The 19,134-nt window shown below is 42.9% G+C and overlaps 1 protein-coding gene across 1 annotated transcript in view; it reads right to left on the bottom strand.

Moving 5' to 3' along the window:
- Positions 1-15,904, bottom strand: part of DLST (dihydrolipoamide S-succinyltransferase) — a 20,335-nt gene extending 4,431 nt beyond the window's left edge. Inside the window, exons 1-11 of the mRNA XM_019640427.1 lie at positions 15,769-15,904; positions 15,184-15,217; positions 12,204-12,252; positions 9,620-9,675; positions 9,416-9,490; positions 8,667-8,722; positions 7,971-8,082; positions 6,309-6,464; positions 5,857-5,933; positions 4,901-4,998; positions 1,509-1,639 (exon numbers count right to left, since the gene is read on the bottom strand). Coding sequence (XP_019495972.1) covers positions 1,509-1,639; positions 4,901-4,998; positions 5,857-5,933; positions 6,309-6,464; positions 7,971-8,082; positions 8,667-8,722; positions 9,416-9,490; positions 9,620-9,675; positions 12,204-12,252; positions 15,184-15,217; positions 15,769-15,831 — 907 coding nt within the window. The 5' untranslated portion in view covers positions 15,832-15,904. The remainder of the gene's footprint in view (positions 1-1,508; positions 1,640-4,900; positions 4,999-5,856; positions 5,934-6,308; positions 6,465-7,970; positions 8,083-8,666; positions 8,723-9,415; positions 9,491-9,619; positions 9,676-12,203; positions 12,253-15,183; positions 15,218-15,768) is intronic.
- Positions 15,905-19,134: the final 3,230 nt, after the last annotated feature.

Here is a 19,134-nt window from a genome sequence, read left to right on the forward strand (position 1 = left end):
CTCCACAACTAGACTGAAGAACAAAATGACAGCAACTTGTCTGTTCCCCTTCCCCCAATTCCCCAGCGTTGTTCCCATCCCAATTCCCCAATAAAAATCTTTAAAAAAAAGTTCCCCAAATGGGGTAGAGGCTTGATCACTGCACTGTACACCTGAAGCTAACGTTGTATAATATTGTATGTCAACTATAAGTGAATATACATACATATATATATATATACATATATATATATATATATATATACACACACACACACACACACACATGGTCACAGGATGTGGAGTATAGTGTGGGAATGGAGTCAAAGGAATTGTAATAGATATGATATGGGGGGGCATTGGGGCGGTGGATTGGGGGAGGGGGGTTGTCACTTTGAGGGGTAAAAAGTATAACTAGTGCACTGTGTTGTACAGCTGAAACTAATTAAAAAAATGTTTATTTCACAATTAAAATAAGTTCTCCAAAAAAAGGCAAATTAGCAAAGTGGGTGGGGAAGCACTGCCCCTTCTGCTGCCCACTTTCAACAAAGGTGACAAGGGGGGTGGGAAGGCTCTTTCTCACTCAGGAGGAAGCAGGGTGGGCTGGCTTTAATATTATAGCTTGAGATAGCAAACAGCAGCTGAAAATTTAGGTCTAGTGCTCATCAGAAAACACAGGCTTGGGAATCTTTTCCACAGAAAGTGTTTGCTGTATTGTTAGACAAGAGACCCAGGAAAAGCATGTAAAGTGAGAAAGCGGCCACGAGAACTCAGAAATGCGTAGGTGTATGAGCAGGCAGAAGGGATGGAGAAAGCCAATCAGGAAGCATGAGGAGAATGGAATACAGAGATACACATATGGGCAAAACAAAGACAGCCCTTCTACCTACCTAGAGCATATCATTTGATGGAAGGGACTAGGGCTTCTATTTCTAGATCTTTACAGACCCTGGCACTGCTGAGGGTTGCAAAAGTGTCAATGTCCCCTCTCCAATCTTCCAGGGAACAGAGAAGTGTCTCAATTGGAAAGAGAACTGCTTGTTAGGTCAATATTTCAATGACGTAGGTGAGTAGAATGGAAGGAAAATGAGCACTAAGTCCATGAAAGAGGGGCCAAGCCCAAGGCCTCCCAATGAGGCCCATTATCCAGAAATCAAAGGTTGCCCTGGAGCCTATGCCAGGTGTGGAAGTCGGGCCCCAAGATAACAGAGCCCTCTCTGGAAGGCGGGTGCCAAACAACAAGAGTTTCCAACCTGACATGAGAAGCCTGGGGAGCTGGGCTGGCTGAGAATCAAAGCTATGCACTGGGAAGAGAAACGATTCTGTCCATCTAGTGGGACAAGTAATTATAATACCATTTCAGGAAGGTGCATCAAGAAATCTCTGGGAAAGACACTCATGTTTTCTCAGCTATGAAATAAAGTCTTGGTCTGTCATCCCCCATCTTTGTGTCTGTGTGTGGAGGAGCAGGTGTGAGTGCACACACATACCTCCCAGAACCTCTGCAGTGCTGGCCACCACAAACTCACCTGCATTTACAATAGGCTGCTCCTGCAAGGCAAAGGCAGAGGCCTTCACAAATGCTGACATGAAGCCCAGTTTGAGGTTATGTTTCTTCAGGAAAGCATCTTTGTGCCGGGCCCTCATCTCCTGGATGTTACTGCAAAAACCCATTACAAAACAAACTGATCACAAATGAAGCCTTCATTTGACTTTCATACCAGTTTCTAACTCTGTGTACACAATTGGGTAAGCTTTTTTCTCCTTACTCTGTACCATAAGTTCAAATTTTGAAATAGTCTGCTAGAGGTCAACACAATAACCTTGTTCCATTACAAAATCTGGATACAAAGGAATCAGGTTCCATCTGTCTCTAAGGTGGGCTGAGTCCCTGACAGGGCTCACTCACATTCCAGAAGTAACAGGTTTCAGTGGCAGAAAATATGAACAAGAGGTCTCACAACACACCAACATCCTTGCCCTGGATGAGAAAGGGATTTCTAGCTACACTAAAATCATGAGCTATCTATCCTGAAAAAGAATTTTTTTTTAAGCATAAACAAAGTCCACAAAATAAGCAATATCCTTTTTATTAGAATTATTTCCAAAAAACAACCAAATCTGATGACTTCCTTGTGACATGCCTCCTATCTCCTGATTGGTGAAGACAACCTCCCCTCCCCCCAAACTCCACAGGTGTATAGGCTTCATGTGAGCAAAAGCAGTTATGACAATATACAGAAGGGATAACTCAGTGTGCTGTTAGGTTCATGGGGAAGCTAGCAGACTCATTCTTCATCTCCTCAGAGTTAGCAGTTCCTTTCACCTGTTCCTTCGAACAGGTGCTAGCACCTACCATGTGAGGATCAGTGCTGGCCACCAAGATACAAAGATAACAAAGACACAGCTCTTGCCCTTAGATCAGTCTCACAGGTGTGGTTTCCTTGGTATTTCGAAAAGTGACCATGTGTGGACCTACGCTTTTAAAGCATGAGCAACAGGGCCTTCTGAGAAGCCTCTGCAACATGAACAGCCTTTGCTCCTTCAGGACTCACTTTTCTACATACACACCGCATACGTACAGTTAGTGGGAAGTGGCTTTCCCATCGTTTTGCTGCAGAAACCTCAGTATTTATCGGAATACAGTTCCATGATGGAAATTGAATTTAACTTTATCTCAAACCCAAAAGCTCAGTTCTCCCATTCTCCCTATAATGGCCTAATTCAACATTAACATGAAAGATAAGATGCTATAACTTTAACTCCCCCCTTCAGACCTTTCATTTTTGAAAAAGGAAGTGTTCCTAGGGGGACTGATTGGGTTTAAATGTTTGTTTTCCTGAGTCTAACCTTATTTAGTGCTAGGATTACCACCCTAAAGACATTACTGGTTCCCAAGACACAAGAGCTGCAGAAGAGGGAAAGAGAAGTGATAAACATCTCTGCTCTCAAACCTGCCCAAATGCTATTGTCTGGTCATTAAGTAGTTTCTATTTCAGAGCTCTGCCCTTGGAGGCAGGGGCTGGGACAACAGGGGAGAGGAGAAGGTCTCAGAAAGGCTCCTTATGGGTTAACTGATCAGCATAAGATCCAAAGGGCACTCAATGGAAACCAGATTACTGACTGCAGCAAGACCCCAGGCCATCGTTAAGTAACACCTAAATTAGCTGCTGAAAGCAGAGCTAACTATTTCTCCCATCTTCCAATCAAAGCTGTTGGGCCAACTGCATCTTTCAAGGCCACAAATATTTACATGCTGTGTCTTAAGAAATTGGGTAGAATTTCAAAGTCCAATTCAATTTGTATACAATTTAGCCCTAATGCACTGAAACCTAAGCTGCAGTCTTCGTGCTTCATTAGTCACGTCCTTCCCCACATCCCACGGACAGGAGAAAAATCTTTGGCTTGAATGACATCCAATCTTTATAAGAAGCTTCACAACAGAATGGATAACATCTAGTGAAATAGGCCACAGAGCCATATGTGAACAATGCCACAGCACAATGTCAATAAACCATTCCCTTCTCTCTACTTTTTAGATCCCTTCTGAAGGAACACAAATTTCCCTAATGAGAAGCAGATTAGCACATTAAACACTCAGGACAAAAAGAAGCACAGAAATGACCTGAAGACTTGATGACTTAGCCCCTGAATTAAATAATTAACTCTTATCCCTCTTATTCAAAACATTCTGAAAAGTGAACCCAACTTTCTTAACCATTTCTTCCTACACATAGTCCTCGTGGCAAATAGTTCTCAAATGTCTTGTACTTTCCTGTCTGTGTCAAAATGCTAGTTCTCTAAGGTCTATTAAAAATCTCTATCCTCCCGGAAACCTTCCCTCATCCTACCCTCCCTAGCTCTGCCCCCACCTCAAAAACAAATGATCTCATTCTCTTGTCCAGTCACACTCTTTGTACCCTCCTAATACTTGTTTTTAGATTTTACTTTGTGATTATCCACACCTGACAGCAAGCTCTGGAAGGGTGGGGGCTCTTTTTGCCCATCTTGGTGTTCCCCTCAAATACAGTATGGTACCTCATACACTGTAAGCACTCAAAAAATGTTTGTTCAATTTAACTATATTCTCTTCCCCATAGTGCTTGTATTTGTAAATATCAAATTCTTGAAGAAAATAGGTGAGCCAACAATTAGCTCGCTACAGAAAACGGGTACACAGTTAAGTCCTCACTTAACGTCATTTGATAGGTTCTGTGACTTTAAGCAAAATGATACATAAAGAAACCAATTTTACCACGGGCTAACAAGAGTTATAAACAATAGTTATGTACCTATGACATCTCATTAATGTTATAACGAAATGAAACATCATTTGAGGACCCGCTGTACTGAATTAGCCCCTTTGGTTAATATTCTGAGGTTTTCTTTAAAAACACAGCTTGTTTTCCATTTCATTATCAAAGCTGAGAAAGGAGAAAGATATGACAAGCCTACGCCTTTTCACTCACCCAACTCTGAGCTACTTAAGGAGCATAAGGAGCAGTGACTGTGAAAGGAGCAGGGTGCGGTACCCTGGCTCCGGGATTCTATCAAGTGGTTCTCCATCCCAAGGGCTAGGCCTCGCAGCATAAGCCTTGTTGGCATGGCTGCCCTGTCTCTACTTGGCAACTCAACACTAGTCATCAGAGTTGAAGACTATTACCAGCCTCATTTATCAGAAATTACAAGATTCAGGTATAAAAATCTGAAAGGCTAAGCTTTTTAATTCAGAGAAGGCAGGCATAGTACTAGCAGTCAATGAGAGAATGAAACCAGTGGGTCACTCTAAGTCAACAAGCAATACAAAGCAGTACCTCTTCCCTGTTAAGTTAGTTTTGTTTTGGAATCAGCGCTAGTGGGGACTGGGGAAAGTTCAAGTATTGTAAGTGTAAGGGCATGGAAATAAGGCCCGCGTTCTCACCTCATGTCAATCTCATTGAAGGTCGTCAGCATCGCACATGTGTTCTGGGCCTCCTTCAGACGCTGAGCAATGCGCTGCCGCATCCTGTTCATTTTCTCCTGAAGGAGAAAGTGGGACAAGTACTGACAACCTGGGTCTCAGCACTTTGAAGGAGCACCCAATTGTCAGAAGCGGGGAGTCAAGGACTACTAATATCTAAGTACAACGAGGGCCCCAGGCTCCCTCTTTCCCGTGGCCTTGCTTTTTTGAGCAAGAACAACGAAACATAGACAAAAACTACGCCTAAAGTTTGACCAAGAATGGAGGCCCAGGGAATGGTTTGATTTAAAAAGTAAAACCAACTTATGAAAAAGAAGAGTGTGGTGTAGGGCTAGCCAGCCCAGGAATCATTACTGAATGGGCAATTTCTGGTGATAAAGACTTGCATGAGAATAGCTACTTGTGGAATGGAAACTCACAAGCAATAAACTTTTGAGGCTATAGTATTTTTAGGAGGTATTCTCAGATAGAGAAACCCACACTCTTAACCATACTTCCTTGAGGTTTTATGTCTGCCCCTGACAGCTACTGCTACTGTGTAGCCCTCAGCTAAGCATTCCGGAAGTATAGGCATAGAGCTCACTAAACCAACCTCTCTGAAGTGTGTGTTATCGTGGTGGGGGGTGGGGGGGTGTGTTACTAAGCTACCATCCCTGCAAATATTTTACTCACCCAAGACATTTCAGTGGTGGCATAACATAGTGGGAAAAACCACTGGACAAGTGTTCACTCAGGTTCTAGTCCTATCATTTGACAGTTCATGGCTATGAACAAGTCACTTCCCAAACTCAGTTTTCCTGTCAAGGCCAAGAGAATAAGCAGCCAGCCATTCAAAGGTAGGGATCATCATACCCACACTTCACTAACTCAACACTGCCCCTCTGCCTCTTTCCTGGAAGTGGTCCTCAGACACTTACCCGATGTTCTGAACGCACACCTTTGCCAACTCCTGGCTCAGCTCCTGGACGAGCAGCAGTGGGTTTTATTGCAGACACTGAAAACGAAGAGAGGGGGATACAGCTGCATTAGAAAATGAGAGAAACATTTACTGAGTATGTGCCAGCGCTGTCATACTGTACCGTCACTTAATCATCAAGATATTCTGAGGTATATTAGCACCATTCCCACTTCACAAATGAACTATCTGCTCACAGTAGTTAAGTAACTAGCAAAAGTCACACAGCTATAAACAGAAAGCTGGGATGTAAAACCAGGTGTTCTGATACAAAGTCTAGAGTTCTTTCTACAAGGCAGACAACAGAGCCTGTTTAGAGCCATGATTAGTCTCAGACTTTGCCTTATGAGGGAACACGACATTAGATGAGATATTCTTCTCCCACATAAAGAAATCTGGGAGGTGGTGGCTTACCCGGTTTGCTAACAGGAGGTTGTGAGGGTGAGGGCACTGGTGGCATCTGAGTGGGTATAGATGCTGCAGGGGGAGGAGGAGCTGCCGATACTGTAGGTTCTGCTTTTGGGGCTGCAGCAGCAGGGGCTTCGGCTGGTTTGGCCTTAGCAGGAGCAGCTGGAAAACAAGAAAAACAGACGCCATTGGCACTGTCTGTAATGGAAAGCAACCAAATTACAGATACTAAGCAGAATCTAACAGCAAAACCTCAGTCTCCAATCAATTAAGAAATGCTTACTGGTATTTGCTATATATGCAAGGCACCATGAGATTCACATAGCGATATAAGGCACTATTACTTTAGTTCCCAGGGCTCCCAGATGTTTTACATCAGATAACTTCCTGTTTCACAAATATCTACTGATCATCAAATTCAGCAAGTACTTTCAAAGCACCTACTAAGCTCATGGAAAACTTCCAAGCAAAGAATCCCAGGCAATTTAAGATGTTCAAGCACATGCGTAAAAATAACACATTTCTAGTTATGGTAATACCAATACTCTCATCTTCTATTTTAACATCACATGTAGAACAATAGTCTTACCTATTAAAAAATAAAAGTTGAAATAATCAAGGGTTCATTTAGAGTTAAGAGTTCAAAGCATTTCATCTAGGATAACTCTCATAAACCAATGAGGTGGCCAAGTAATAAACTCACAACTTTAAATTAGATGTTTGTTTTGATTTTACCCATCTGGACATTATATCTGGTTTTGTATTTAAATTTGAAGAACTTTTTTTAAAGAAATAAAATGATCAGAAGATGGAATTCTTCAACTGAAGAATCAATCTTATTCCCTAGCCTTCTACTGCACATTCTTTCCATCCTGGGCTTCTGTGTTGCTCTGACCAATCACAATAATGCAATCTACCACTGCTCTAATACATATTTTAACAATGAGGAAGAAATCAACTTTAGTAGTTATAACATTTAACTAAGAATCAAAAAAAGTTATTTTCTTTTCTAATCTCTAATATTGACTATAAGGCCCAGGACAAATTTATTTCCTTATTTCTTCCCAAGAGAAATACCAACCCCCCACCCCGCCCCAAAATGTTATGAGAGAACAGATGTGAAAAAAGCACACTGAATTCTCCATAACAGACACCATGAAAAATTGCTGCTTCTCACTTCTCACTTTAGAACAGTGGCTCTCGGCCCTGGCTGTGTCAAAATCACTTGTAGAGCATTAAAAAGGAAGAAAAACTATCATAGATAACCTGTATCTAGTAACCCCAGATTTACTATATCAGAAGCCCAGGGCCATGGAATCTAAGCATTTTTATTACTTTGAAAGGCCCCATGTGATACTAGTGCTAGGGTTGGGGAGGAAAAAAAAAAAAATCACTCTTTAGAATCTTCATTTCTATATCTTTAAGAAAAGGTCCAGCATAAGCAACATACATGGAAAGAACAGAGTATTATGAGGTTTATTTTAATACCCTTTTCTAGAACTTGACATGTAAAGTTCACACTATATAACTATCACCCCACATTCCTTCAACTAAGGGCAGCTGGAATGCCAAACTGTCTTTGAGGTATCAAGGAATTAGTACATTATGCTCAGCCCCAATTCCAAGGGGGAATACCGAAGACCTCGACAACCAGGAGAACTTCTTTACCGCCAGTTTTCCTGAGTGTGAAAAGAGGAGTGCCTCCTTCTACCTTCCCCCCATCGGGGACCAAAAGAGCTTCGATCACGCCATGTGCTGGTGATGGAACCTGCACGGATGTCTGCAAAAGGAAGACAGACGGAGAGTCCAAATTTTTACTCAGCATTATAAAATTAATTGTTTAGAATCTCAAATATGAGTCACAAGAGCTGCATACATAGACATACAAGACAGAGTAAGAGTAATGACAAGTCAATGCTAATGTGAATAGTCATCATTTCTGTCCTTTCTCAGAAACATTAAAGCAATATTCAGTTAATGTGTTTCTAGGTGATTCATGAAAAACTGGAAAGAGCTCACACGCGCGCGTGCACACACACATACACACACTCACACACAAAAAAAAACTACTACTAAAGTATATATACATACACCTATTGGGTTGCTGGAAAAGTCATGACGTATTTTTTTCTGTTTTTCATTGCAAAAATGCATCATGACTTTTCCGACAACCCAACAGAACAATCTAAAATTAAACATTTAAAGCTTTTTTCTTTCTAATGAGCTATTCCAACATTTTTATAACTGAAGTTAGAGCCAGTTAAAAATTATCTCTAAACAACAGTTAAGTCCCTGTTTCTTTCATTAGGTTAAGAAACCAAGGGGAGACCATGAATAATTGGCACTAATATAGGTCAAGCCTACCTTGTCAGTTTCAATCTCACAAACTACTTCATCTTCTGCAACTGTATCTCCAACAGCTAAAAAGACAGTCAAAGATTACCTATTAGGGAGGCCTCCAGTAGCCACAAAAATCCCTTTGGCAGGTGTTACAAGTCCCCGTTTCTACAGGGCCAGGAAAAAGTACACTGCATGTAAAGAAAAGGGTGGAGCCATAGGTTCCACTGATTATCATGGAGGTAGTGGCAGTGGGCGGGGCTTTTAGAAAGTATTTAAATTTAAGTGAAAGAGGGCCAGCCGAGTGGCACATTGGTTAAGAGTTGGCTTGGGACGACAGCTCTGAGCAGCAAGGCCTCGGTTCAGATCCCACATTAAGGCCAGTGATGCTGCACCCTCTACACCTAAGATGGTGAACAACAGTTCAACCTGGAGATGGGCTGCCGTGAGTCACCTGTGACGGTGTAGGCTTCAGCCCCTGCTGCATTGGGCTGCCATAAGCTACCGTGAGTGGCGAGCAGCTAGCGTGAGCTGTGGTGAGCCACTGTGAGCAGCCGTCCAATGGCCGGCAAGCGACTGCCTCACCCGGGAAGAGCGCAATGATAATACCAACATGGGCCAGTGAAGCGATGTCCTCCATAACTAGACTGAAGAACAAAAGGACAGCAGCTTGTCTGTTCGCCTTCCCCGATTCCCCAACGCTGTTCCCCTCCTCCAATTCTCCAATAAAAAATCTTAAAAAAAAAAAATTTAAGTGAAAGAGCACTAAATCTTACCTTTCTCCCACCTGACATCCCCCTCTGTGACAGATTCTGCAAATGCTGGGGTTTTGACTGTAACCACATCATCCTCTAGGAAAAGAGCAAATAAGAAAATCACACGTAGTCCATAGTTTTCCTTTAATTAAACTCAGTCAATTGTTGCTCTTCCCACTGAAACTCCATTCCCAAGAAGGCAGGGAGCTGAAGGTAGGTACTTACTGCACACAGCCGTAGTTCTGAAGAAGCGAACGTTGAAGACACTACTGTTGTTAATGCTACAAAAGAAAACATAAAAGCAAACTCCTTTAGCAGGTGAATCACTCACGTTAGTGTACGTAAGGCACCATAAATCAGCTTCCCTTTAAATCAGTGACTCTGAACCAGGGGTGGCCATCAGTGTCACCCAGGGGAACTCTGTCACAGCACACATGTCCAGACGTCACCCTGAGATTCTGACTTGGCAACAGGTCTAGAGCAGAGCCTGGATGACTTGGGTGCCCTAAGTAGTGAGCTCCTTGTGGGTCCAGGACCCGATTCTGCAGTGAAATGCCAGCTCTCACAAAACAGACTTCCCTTTCTTTAAAAAAAAAAGATAAGCATCTTGGCCCTTTGCGCTCTCACGAAAAGGACTTAGCTCCTGATTAGGTTTTTAATTAAATCCAGATAAATGGCATGCCATTAGGGTACACGCCATTGTGCCACACACAGTGAAATTTCTGTCTGTAGGATTACAGATTCAGATCAGATAAGGCAACAAGATGAGACCGTTAACTAGGCAGTAAAACAAAGGGTACGTGCCCCCAAAAAAAGTCCATCAGAAAACTCATGGCATCTCCTAGTCTGTTCTCTTGCTAGGAGGCAGCACAGTAGTCCATTATGGACTCATTCAAGAGGAACCTCAAAAGATCAAGGTACTTTCTGATACGGCACTAACTTCAAATAATGTAAACTGGAATGTTATCACCTATGTATGAAACCATTAACAATGGTTACCTCTGGAGAATGGAGGTGTGGATATATATGGTTTCTTTGGTTATCTGTTACAAATAGACACATTTTGGGAGAGTGATTTGAACTGAGGGGGACTTTCCCTTTCCACACTTCAGGACTTTGAATATTCTACATCAAGCACCTTTACAATAGGAAAGTAAAACAGACTTAAATTGTCTTTTGATATTTTTACTTCTATAATTCCAAAATAACTATAAGGTCCATGTAGAATCAAGGAAAAAAATGTATGTTATAAAAAAAATACAGAACACAAAGTTTTCTGTGTAAAGTTTACAGCCATGTACATAAGTACATCCTCAAGGGAAAGAACCAGCAGGTAATGTGCAAATGCACAGAGTGCTCTGAGAGGACATCCAAGAACCTGGTGCCCTGGCTGTCTCTGGGAAAAGGAACTTGGTGGCACTGGAGGACAAGGATAAAACCTTCTCATGGCCACTTTTTGAACCATGTAAATGTATAACCTATTAAAGATAAACATAAAACCAAAAATAGTTCTACAGTAAAAGATTTTTTAAATCGAGCGCGTACCTTATTCACGAAAAAAGACAACACACAATGCAAAAACAGTTTATTAGATCAGGGTGATAGCCTAACCTAATGTGTAATCTCACCCCTCAAAGTTTAGGGTTTTTAAAAAATAATTTACTTTCAAGTAGTTATTTGTTCTATTTATTGCATAGAGATTTATGATTGCTCCAATTTTCATTGAAATTGCAGATGAATACCATATTTTAAATCTCTAATTTTTTCAATTATAAAAGTATTAGATGTTCACCATGGAATATTTGGAAATAGCAAAAAGAACACTTATAATGGGATTACACCAGGTAGCAGAAAATGGAACCATTTTATAACCTGTTTTTTCTCACTTATAGTGTGAACATGTTAACATGGCATAGCTTAATCAAGCCCTGTTGTTTGGCCATTTCGAGAAATCTGGGTTTACCAGGACTTCTTCAATATGAATTCCTAGAAATGGAATTGCTAGATCAAAAGGTTCACAGAGTTCAAAGACTTATGAATGCCAAGTTGGCCTCCAAAAATAACACAGGAATTCATACTTCTAGAACTAAGTGCATCACTTTCTTTAAAAAAAAAAAAATCCCATTGTGATGCACGGTAAAAAAGGAGCTAATCTGCTGACCCTTCATTTTGAAGATTTTCCCTGTAGAGAAAGAAGCTTGATAGGTGTTTAATAGATAACTAGAGAGCATCCTCTTAGCACCACCTTGAAAATACTTGGAAAGCAAAGTACCATTAAGCAACATTCATAAGCAGAAGTTAATATGAAACACACATGGGTGGCCTTTCTCCAAACTTTGCATTATGCAATAATAGCATTCCATCCAAACTAGTCAAAGTCCCAGGACTCGACTGACTATAGTCTTTTGCTTTTACGGTTTCTAAAATGAATATCTATGCTACACCAAGAGGATGCTCTCAATCTCCACAATAAAGGTAACCTCCAGCCCTTCAGATGCACTTGTACCCAACCAGAATATTTAGGAGTACGCTTCTATATCTAGTCTCATAAAAGGAGGGTTCTAACTTCACTTTCTGGATAATCTAAACACCTGAGGACAGGCACATTCCTGGTTCAGCACTGGACATGGGGCTGCAGCTCAAGGTACATCACACGTCATAAATTAACATCAGGGTTAGGTCTAGAGACTCAACATAACCACCTTGATTTCTAGACTTGGAAGCCAGAAAAGCAAGCAAATGTACAAATTTAGAGCTGGTATCTTAAATACCCCATGGCCACATATCTGTACTCCCCAGTGATACTTACACAATCTTCCTGCTGTCAGGGTAACCTTGTCCCTGACATAAGGAGACCCCTGCAAAAAACAAAACAACTCTTAACAACTCTTATCTTATACAGATACCTGCTGGGAATAGAAAAGATGTCTGTTTACCTCCTAACTTGAGACAGAGCAGGTCAACTATAAGCAACAACATAATCTTTATCACACAGATTCCTACTTCTCAAACTTTTCCACCAAAGTAACTGTAATGGCAGAGAGCAACAGCTATGTGGGTTTGAGAGTGGGTATGTGTTTGAGGAGGAAAGGAAAGAATTCTAAGGGCATAGCCTGAAGTAGTTTTATAATCTTATTTAGCTTGAAATTTATAAACTTTCATTATCCCTCTATGTTTTCATAATAAAATGTCTCTACTTCCCAAGTCTTTAAATACAACTGAAGCTTGAGAAAGATAGACGATGACTTATCCTGTGACTACACATAGCATAATCTGAGAAGCAGTGGGGATATTTGGTCTCAGTTTTTGTTTCCCTGGTTACTTAAAATGCATTAAGCTCGAAGTCTTATTGCCTGAACCCTAGTAGCAAAGACTGGGCTACTTTAGCCTCAGAGTCTCCAGCCTGTCCTAGAACTGAGCAAATCGTTATCCTTCCTTTTAGTTTAATGAGGTCTTCCAAACTGGTCACACTCAACAGCTTGGTCATGCTCCACCCTACCATCCTTACTTATCACAGATAACTGCACTTCCCCAATTGATAACTAATTACTACAGCTGTCTCACCTGAATATATTCTTTCATATATCTTATATTTTTCATATCTATGAACCATGGGCTCAGGAGACACCAAATGGGAGACAGCCCTCTCTTGTACCCGCCTCCCCACAAACATCTCCAGGGTTTCAGAGTCAAGTAAGTCATCACTATGTCCAGCAGCCAATAACTCTGCAGTACAAATCCCTAGTATAGCATGTCTTTGAGCTAGATCAGGGGTCGGCAAACTTTTGAGACAGAAGAGCCATCAGGGGTCAGCAAACTGTGGCTCGCGAGCATGTGGCTCTGAAGTAAAATTGAAAATGAAAATAAAACCATCATAGTTTCATTTGTAAAATTTTTAAAGGACATTATTCACATAATGGTGATTATGTAAAAATGTATTTATGGCTCTCGAATAACTTTTAAATTGTTGTGAGGGACAGGACTGGCTCCTCCAGGGGTCGGCAAACTTTTGAGACGGAACGTACCCAAAGAGTCGCATGTGGCTCGCGCCCAGTTTGCCGACCCCCAAGCTAGAACAGCCAGCAGCCCATGCTGATTTTTAGAACTCTGAGTCCATTCAGAGTTCATCCTACAGCAAGTTTCATTTGTACAGTGCTTATGGATTTATAAAAAGCTTAATGACCTCATTTTGATTTTCATGTCTCACCACTCCCTGAAGTGGAACGACCATCTGCCATTATTCCCACTTCACGTATAAGCAGGGCTTCTGGAGGTTAAGTTACTAGTCCAAGGTGAAGCCCTGAGCCTCCATGCAAACCCCAAGTACAAGGCTCTTTCCATTGTCCTGACAATCTATAAAACGGAGAAAATGTTTACTGACATTTTTCAGTTAAAAATTTATTTACTACTGAGAGTCCACTGTTAACTAAGGTACACCACCACCTATGTGCCGGGTGCCTATGTTCTCATGACTCTTAGGATAAAGTCCGAAAACTTCACACATTCCTGTATTGTCCATATTTCCCTATCTTTCCAGCCAGGCAGGCTTCCTTTCCATTTCTATGACCAGTCAAGTACCTTCCTTCCTGAAAACCTTTGTATAAGCAATTCACTTTGCCTGGGATATCATTCTCTTGGCCAACTCCTATGTACTTTTCAAGAGTTGGCTTAAATGTCACTTCCCTGGGGAAGCCTTAACTGACATTCCCACCTTACTCTTCACCCTCCCAAGCTGGGCTATATCATCCCACACTCTCATCACACTCTTTCATAGTAATTACAATGTACTTATGTCCTCATGTGTGCATAAATGTATATCTGCTGTCTCTCCAGCTAGCACATAAAATCCTGGAGGGTCTGTACTTCTGTCGCCAAGCACAGTGCCTGACATGTAGTAAGAACTCAATAAATGATCTGTTGAGTACATGAGTAAATGATAACTCATTTACTGGGTTATGAGCTCGGGCTGTGGAGTCAGGTAGACCTGGCGGGACCAACAGTTGGCTGAGTGACCTTGGTCAAGGCACTTAACCTCTCTTAGCCTTCAGTTCTTCTGCATTTGTAAAATAGAAAGAATACTTCTTATACTGTTTCTTGATGATTAACTGAAAAACGCGCAGAAAGCACTCAGAACACTGCCTGGCACACAGAGAGCCCACAATAAGATCGATTCATTCAACAAATATTTATTCCAAGCACACACAAAAAATTATTGGAATAAAATCTAAATTCCTTCCAGTGGTCTCGCCACCATCTTCTATCTCATGCCACTCTCAACCAAAATGCTTTGGCCAAATCACCTTTTTTTCTAGTTTGGAAACACTTACAAGGTCTTTCCCTCCTCAGCAACTTTGTACATGCTACTCCCTTTCCTCCTCCTGCTCGTCAATGAGCTGGCTTCTGTCACATCTTCCGGGTCACTGCTTTAATGTCGCCTACTAAAGAGAACTCTTCTGTCCACCTTCATTTGTTTCCTTCTCAGCATTTAACAAAAATCGTAATGGTTCATTTGCTGAGCTATTTACACTTTGTCTTTCCCACTAGTCTGTAAGGTCCGGGAAGGTAAGAACTGTCTATTGCTGTATCCCTAGATACAGCGCCCTCGCACACAGTAGAAACTTAGTAACTACGTGCCAAATGAATAAATGATAGCTGTTATTACTAAACAGCTTTTTTGTTTCACTACTATCTATCAGAACGTTATAGGGAAACACAGGCACCCGAATTTCCTTACATAGTGCTCTGCCCAGGAGGAGAGCATTTTGGGTAACGGCAAGGGCAGAACTTACCAGGCAGGGAACGTCTCCCTAGAGGGCAGTTCCCCTGTTGAGAAAGAAGACATTATCGACGTCACCTAAGATGCAAGGAGGGAAGAAACAGCCTTTTCTCTTAAGTACAGACTCAAAGCTGTCCAGGTGCTGGTGACAGGTGAGTCGCAAGACTCCAATAGGTAAACGAAACAGCCAGGGCTCTCCGTCTCAGCACACTGGGCCTGCCAAACATCTCAACTGACTTTAACAGAAGCGAGGGGTCAGGCCCTCGTATCCCGTCGGGGGACTCGGCGGCGCCTCCTCCCAAACTCTGAGTCTCGCGTCGGGGCGGGCGCGGCTGTGGGCGGCTCCTCAGCCCCGGCGTGGAGGGTGGGGTACAGCAGGGAACAGGGCGCCGGCTGCCTCGGGAAGCCGAGGGGCCGCTGGGCTCCGCAAGACTGCCCCCAGGGTAACAGCGGCCTGGGCCACCCAGCCCGCGGCCTCCGCGTCCCGGTGCCCTTGGTGCCCGGCCTGGCCGGCGCGCCGCGCCCCTGCCCCCAGGTTGCCCGTCTGCCCACCGGCGGGTTTCTCACCCGCCCCGACCAGGGCGCGGCCGAGCCCTACCTTCTGAAAGGCGGAGAGCGAGCGGCTGAATGCCCGGGACACGCAGCGCGACCGGGACAGCATCGCGGCGGCTGCGGAGACGGCGGCGGAGCCGAGGGCGGGCGGACACCGGATATAGGGCCCGGCAACAACCGGAAGTGGGGCGGGCCGCGGCACTCGCCGCGCGGGGAGGGGTGTTCGGAGCGAACCACTGGCAGGCGGGGGACACCGACCTCCGCCTCAGCCCAGCGTTCCGCGCGGGTGAACGCACAGCTGCCGGGTGATCTCCGAGCTCGCCGCCCTGCCTGCCAGCCTGGGCGGGTCCTCCCGAAGTTGCTTACGACTGTCCGGCGACTAGGTCCACCCCCTCCCCCCCGCACCCCGGGTTCCCGCCCTCTCCGACTTTTCCGCGGAGCTGGCTCTGAGCTGGGTGTCCTTCTCTCCTAGGATCTCGGGGCACTAAGCCATGTCTCCTCTGCACTACAGGCAAAGAGCAGAAGGGGGGCACGGACTTCGAACTCGGACCTTGGCAGACGTGCCTGCCTAATCTTATACTTGTGTGGCCTTGGGCAGGTGACATTGCCTCCATGAGCCTCAGGTTCCTCAAATGTAAAAAAAGCAGTAGTCACTTCCCTGCTTTCCTAACCCCCGAACAAAGAAACAAACCCTCAAGGAACCTCTAAAGGGCTCTCATTGCCCGTTACCGAGAAGGTCTTCAAGTAGCTTTAATTCTGCAACAACACAGCCTAATTTCCCTAGTCCCTATTCAAACTCTCTCTGGCTAGGCTAATTGTTCTCTATACATCCTGTGCATTTGGAAAGCTATTCATTTGTCACTCTACCCCTAGGATATAAACTCTATGAGATCAGGGACCTTGTCTGTCTTGTTAACTGATGCATCCCCAGCACTTAGAACAGAGATTGGCATAGGTTAGGCGGGCAAAGAATATTTGTGGGCTGAATTTGGGTCTCTCAACTTTGGGCAGACCATTCTGTCGCTACCTTCAAAGTGCAATCACATAGCACCCCTTTCACCTCTTTAGTTTCCTCTCCCCTTGAATCCCCAGGCCTCTGAATATTCACCTTTATAGTTTACCTTCCTAATGGAAAAGGGTTTCTATAAGCTTCTAGCTGAGTTAAGAATGAATGAATGAATGAACAGGCGAGCCACTTGTTCCTGCTTGTTTATTGGTTTCTTTAGGTGAGTCGTCCTGCCTGGTCCTCAAGGACCTTTGCAGTGCCTTCACTCACCCAAACTCTGAAAGCACTCCCACTGGAATTCTGGAAGGATGTGCAGGAGCGCTAACTAGAAATAGAGAACACATCCTTGCCCTGCTGCTGCCCCTAATCAAGTCCTCAGCATCCTTTACCTAGATTATTTTAAATTTCCTAATCCACCCTGAGCCTCCACTCACTTTCTCTAACCCATCCTCCACACCTGTGTCAAAGATCCTTCTGAAATGCAACTCTAATCCTGCCACTCCTCTGCTTCAAGTCAACTGCTCCTCCCTTATTGGTAGGATAAAGTCTAAACTCCTCAGTTTGACCTGGCACCTGATCATCTGGCCTCTGGCTTTGTGATCCTACCCGCCCCTCCCCCTACCCATTCTCACAGGTGTTGAGCTTTAGCCCAACCACACTGCCGGCCATAGTCCCCGTGTGCTTCTCACTTCTGCGGATCTTTGTGTGAGTTGTTCTCAACTCTTATTTATCTAAGGACTCCTAATCATCCTCTAACACTCTTTTGAATCCCTTCGTAATCCCCTCAGGCAGAGTTAACAGAACTTTTGGGTGCTTCCAAAGCATTGTGTCTGTATCTCTACATTGTATTGTAATGTCCCATTTACTTGTCTGTCTATTCTGCTGGACAGAGCAGCAGGAAGAAAGGTGACTCTACAGGCATGTCTCGTTTTATTGCACTTCACTTTATTGTAGTTTACAAATGTTGTGGGGTTTTTTTTGTTGTTGTTTTTTTTACAAACTGAAGGCAAGAACCTCAACCAGCAAAAAGATTACAGCTAGCTTAATTGCAATACTTGTTTTTTTGTAGTGGTCTGGAACCAAACCCGCGACATTTCCAAGGTATTCCTATATTTTCCTGAATCCTCTGCACAGAACACATTGCCTGGTATTATGTAGATACTCAGTAAATACAAGTGGAATGGCTAAATGCTGCCATGCTTATAACACCGCAGGACACAGAGTCCAAGAACAGTAATCAGGAGTTATGGCAATCCCTTGCAGGGGTTGCTGTTAATATCTCTTAGATAGCTACTTATTTTTTTCAGTTTTATATTAATTAATTTTTGAGATTCTTATCCAAGGTTTAGAAGCTCAAACCTGGGTGATGTGGTAAAGCATTTCTCCTGGAGTTTCAGTGACCATCCAAGTTAATCTTATATGTTATACACACACACACACACACACACACAGTCGTATGCAAAGTCCCTCTCAAAGGATAAATGTTGAATTGATTTCCTTGAGATTCGCATATGAGCGTCCATGGAGTCCAAGGTGCAACCCAATAAGCTTGCACCTCTTCTGTACTTAGTAGAGCCTCCCAGGACATAACATCATTTATTGGGACAGGAATTTATGAATATACATTGTGGCAGGGTTCAAAAGAGAATTAAAAGTTTTTATTGTAAAATATATATTCAAAAGCGTATACATGCATGTGTAAAGAAAACTATAAAAGGAATACCTATTACTCTCACCACTCAGCTTAAGGGATGGAAAAGCCCTGTGTGGCCTTTCTTACTGATCCTCCCAAAGCTAACCACTGCTCTACTGAATTATATATTAATCATCCCCTCACTTTCATTGTAGCTTCAATACACATGTGTCCTAAACTATTGGGTTATCAGAAAAGTCATGACATATTTTTTCTCTGTTTTTCGTTGCAAAAATGCATCATGACTTTTCTGACAACCCAATATACTTGGGTTTGCCTATTTTTTTTAATTGAGGAAAAGATGTATTTACTTCCAAAATATATAAGACAAAATTTTGTTTCTAGAAAGGATACATGGCTCAGTTAATGAAAAACACCAGAGTGGGCAGCTCACCTTAAATAATACACACAGCATCTTTTCTCTCACCTGAAATTCCCCAATATTCGTATGTGTGGTCTAAACTATACACTCACATCCTTTCTTATATATTTTTGTAGATTATTAGCCAGATGGTAGATGGGGCTATAGCCTATCCTTCCATCTCGGGGCTCCTTAAAAGAGAGACTATATCCTATACTTACTTTGTATTATTACTCATGATATGTACTTGTAGATTCCATCTGTCTATCTCTCCATTCAGTTGTAATTAAAAATAATGGGTGGGTGAATACTCAGTGAAAATGTAGACATTGTTTGGTCTTTTTTTTTTTTT

This window comes from Hipposideros armiger, unplaced genomic scaffold, assembly GCF_001890085.2.
Source record: "Hipposideros armiger isolate ML-2016 unplaced genomic scaffold, ASM189008v1 scaffold_49, whole genome shotgun sequence".
Classification (NCBI taxonomy): domain Eukaryota; kingdom Metazoa; phylum Chordata; class Mammalia; order Chiroptera; family Hipposideridae; genus Hipposideros; species Hipposideros armiger.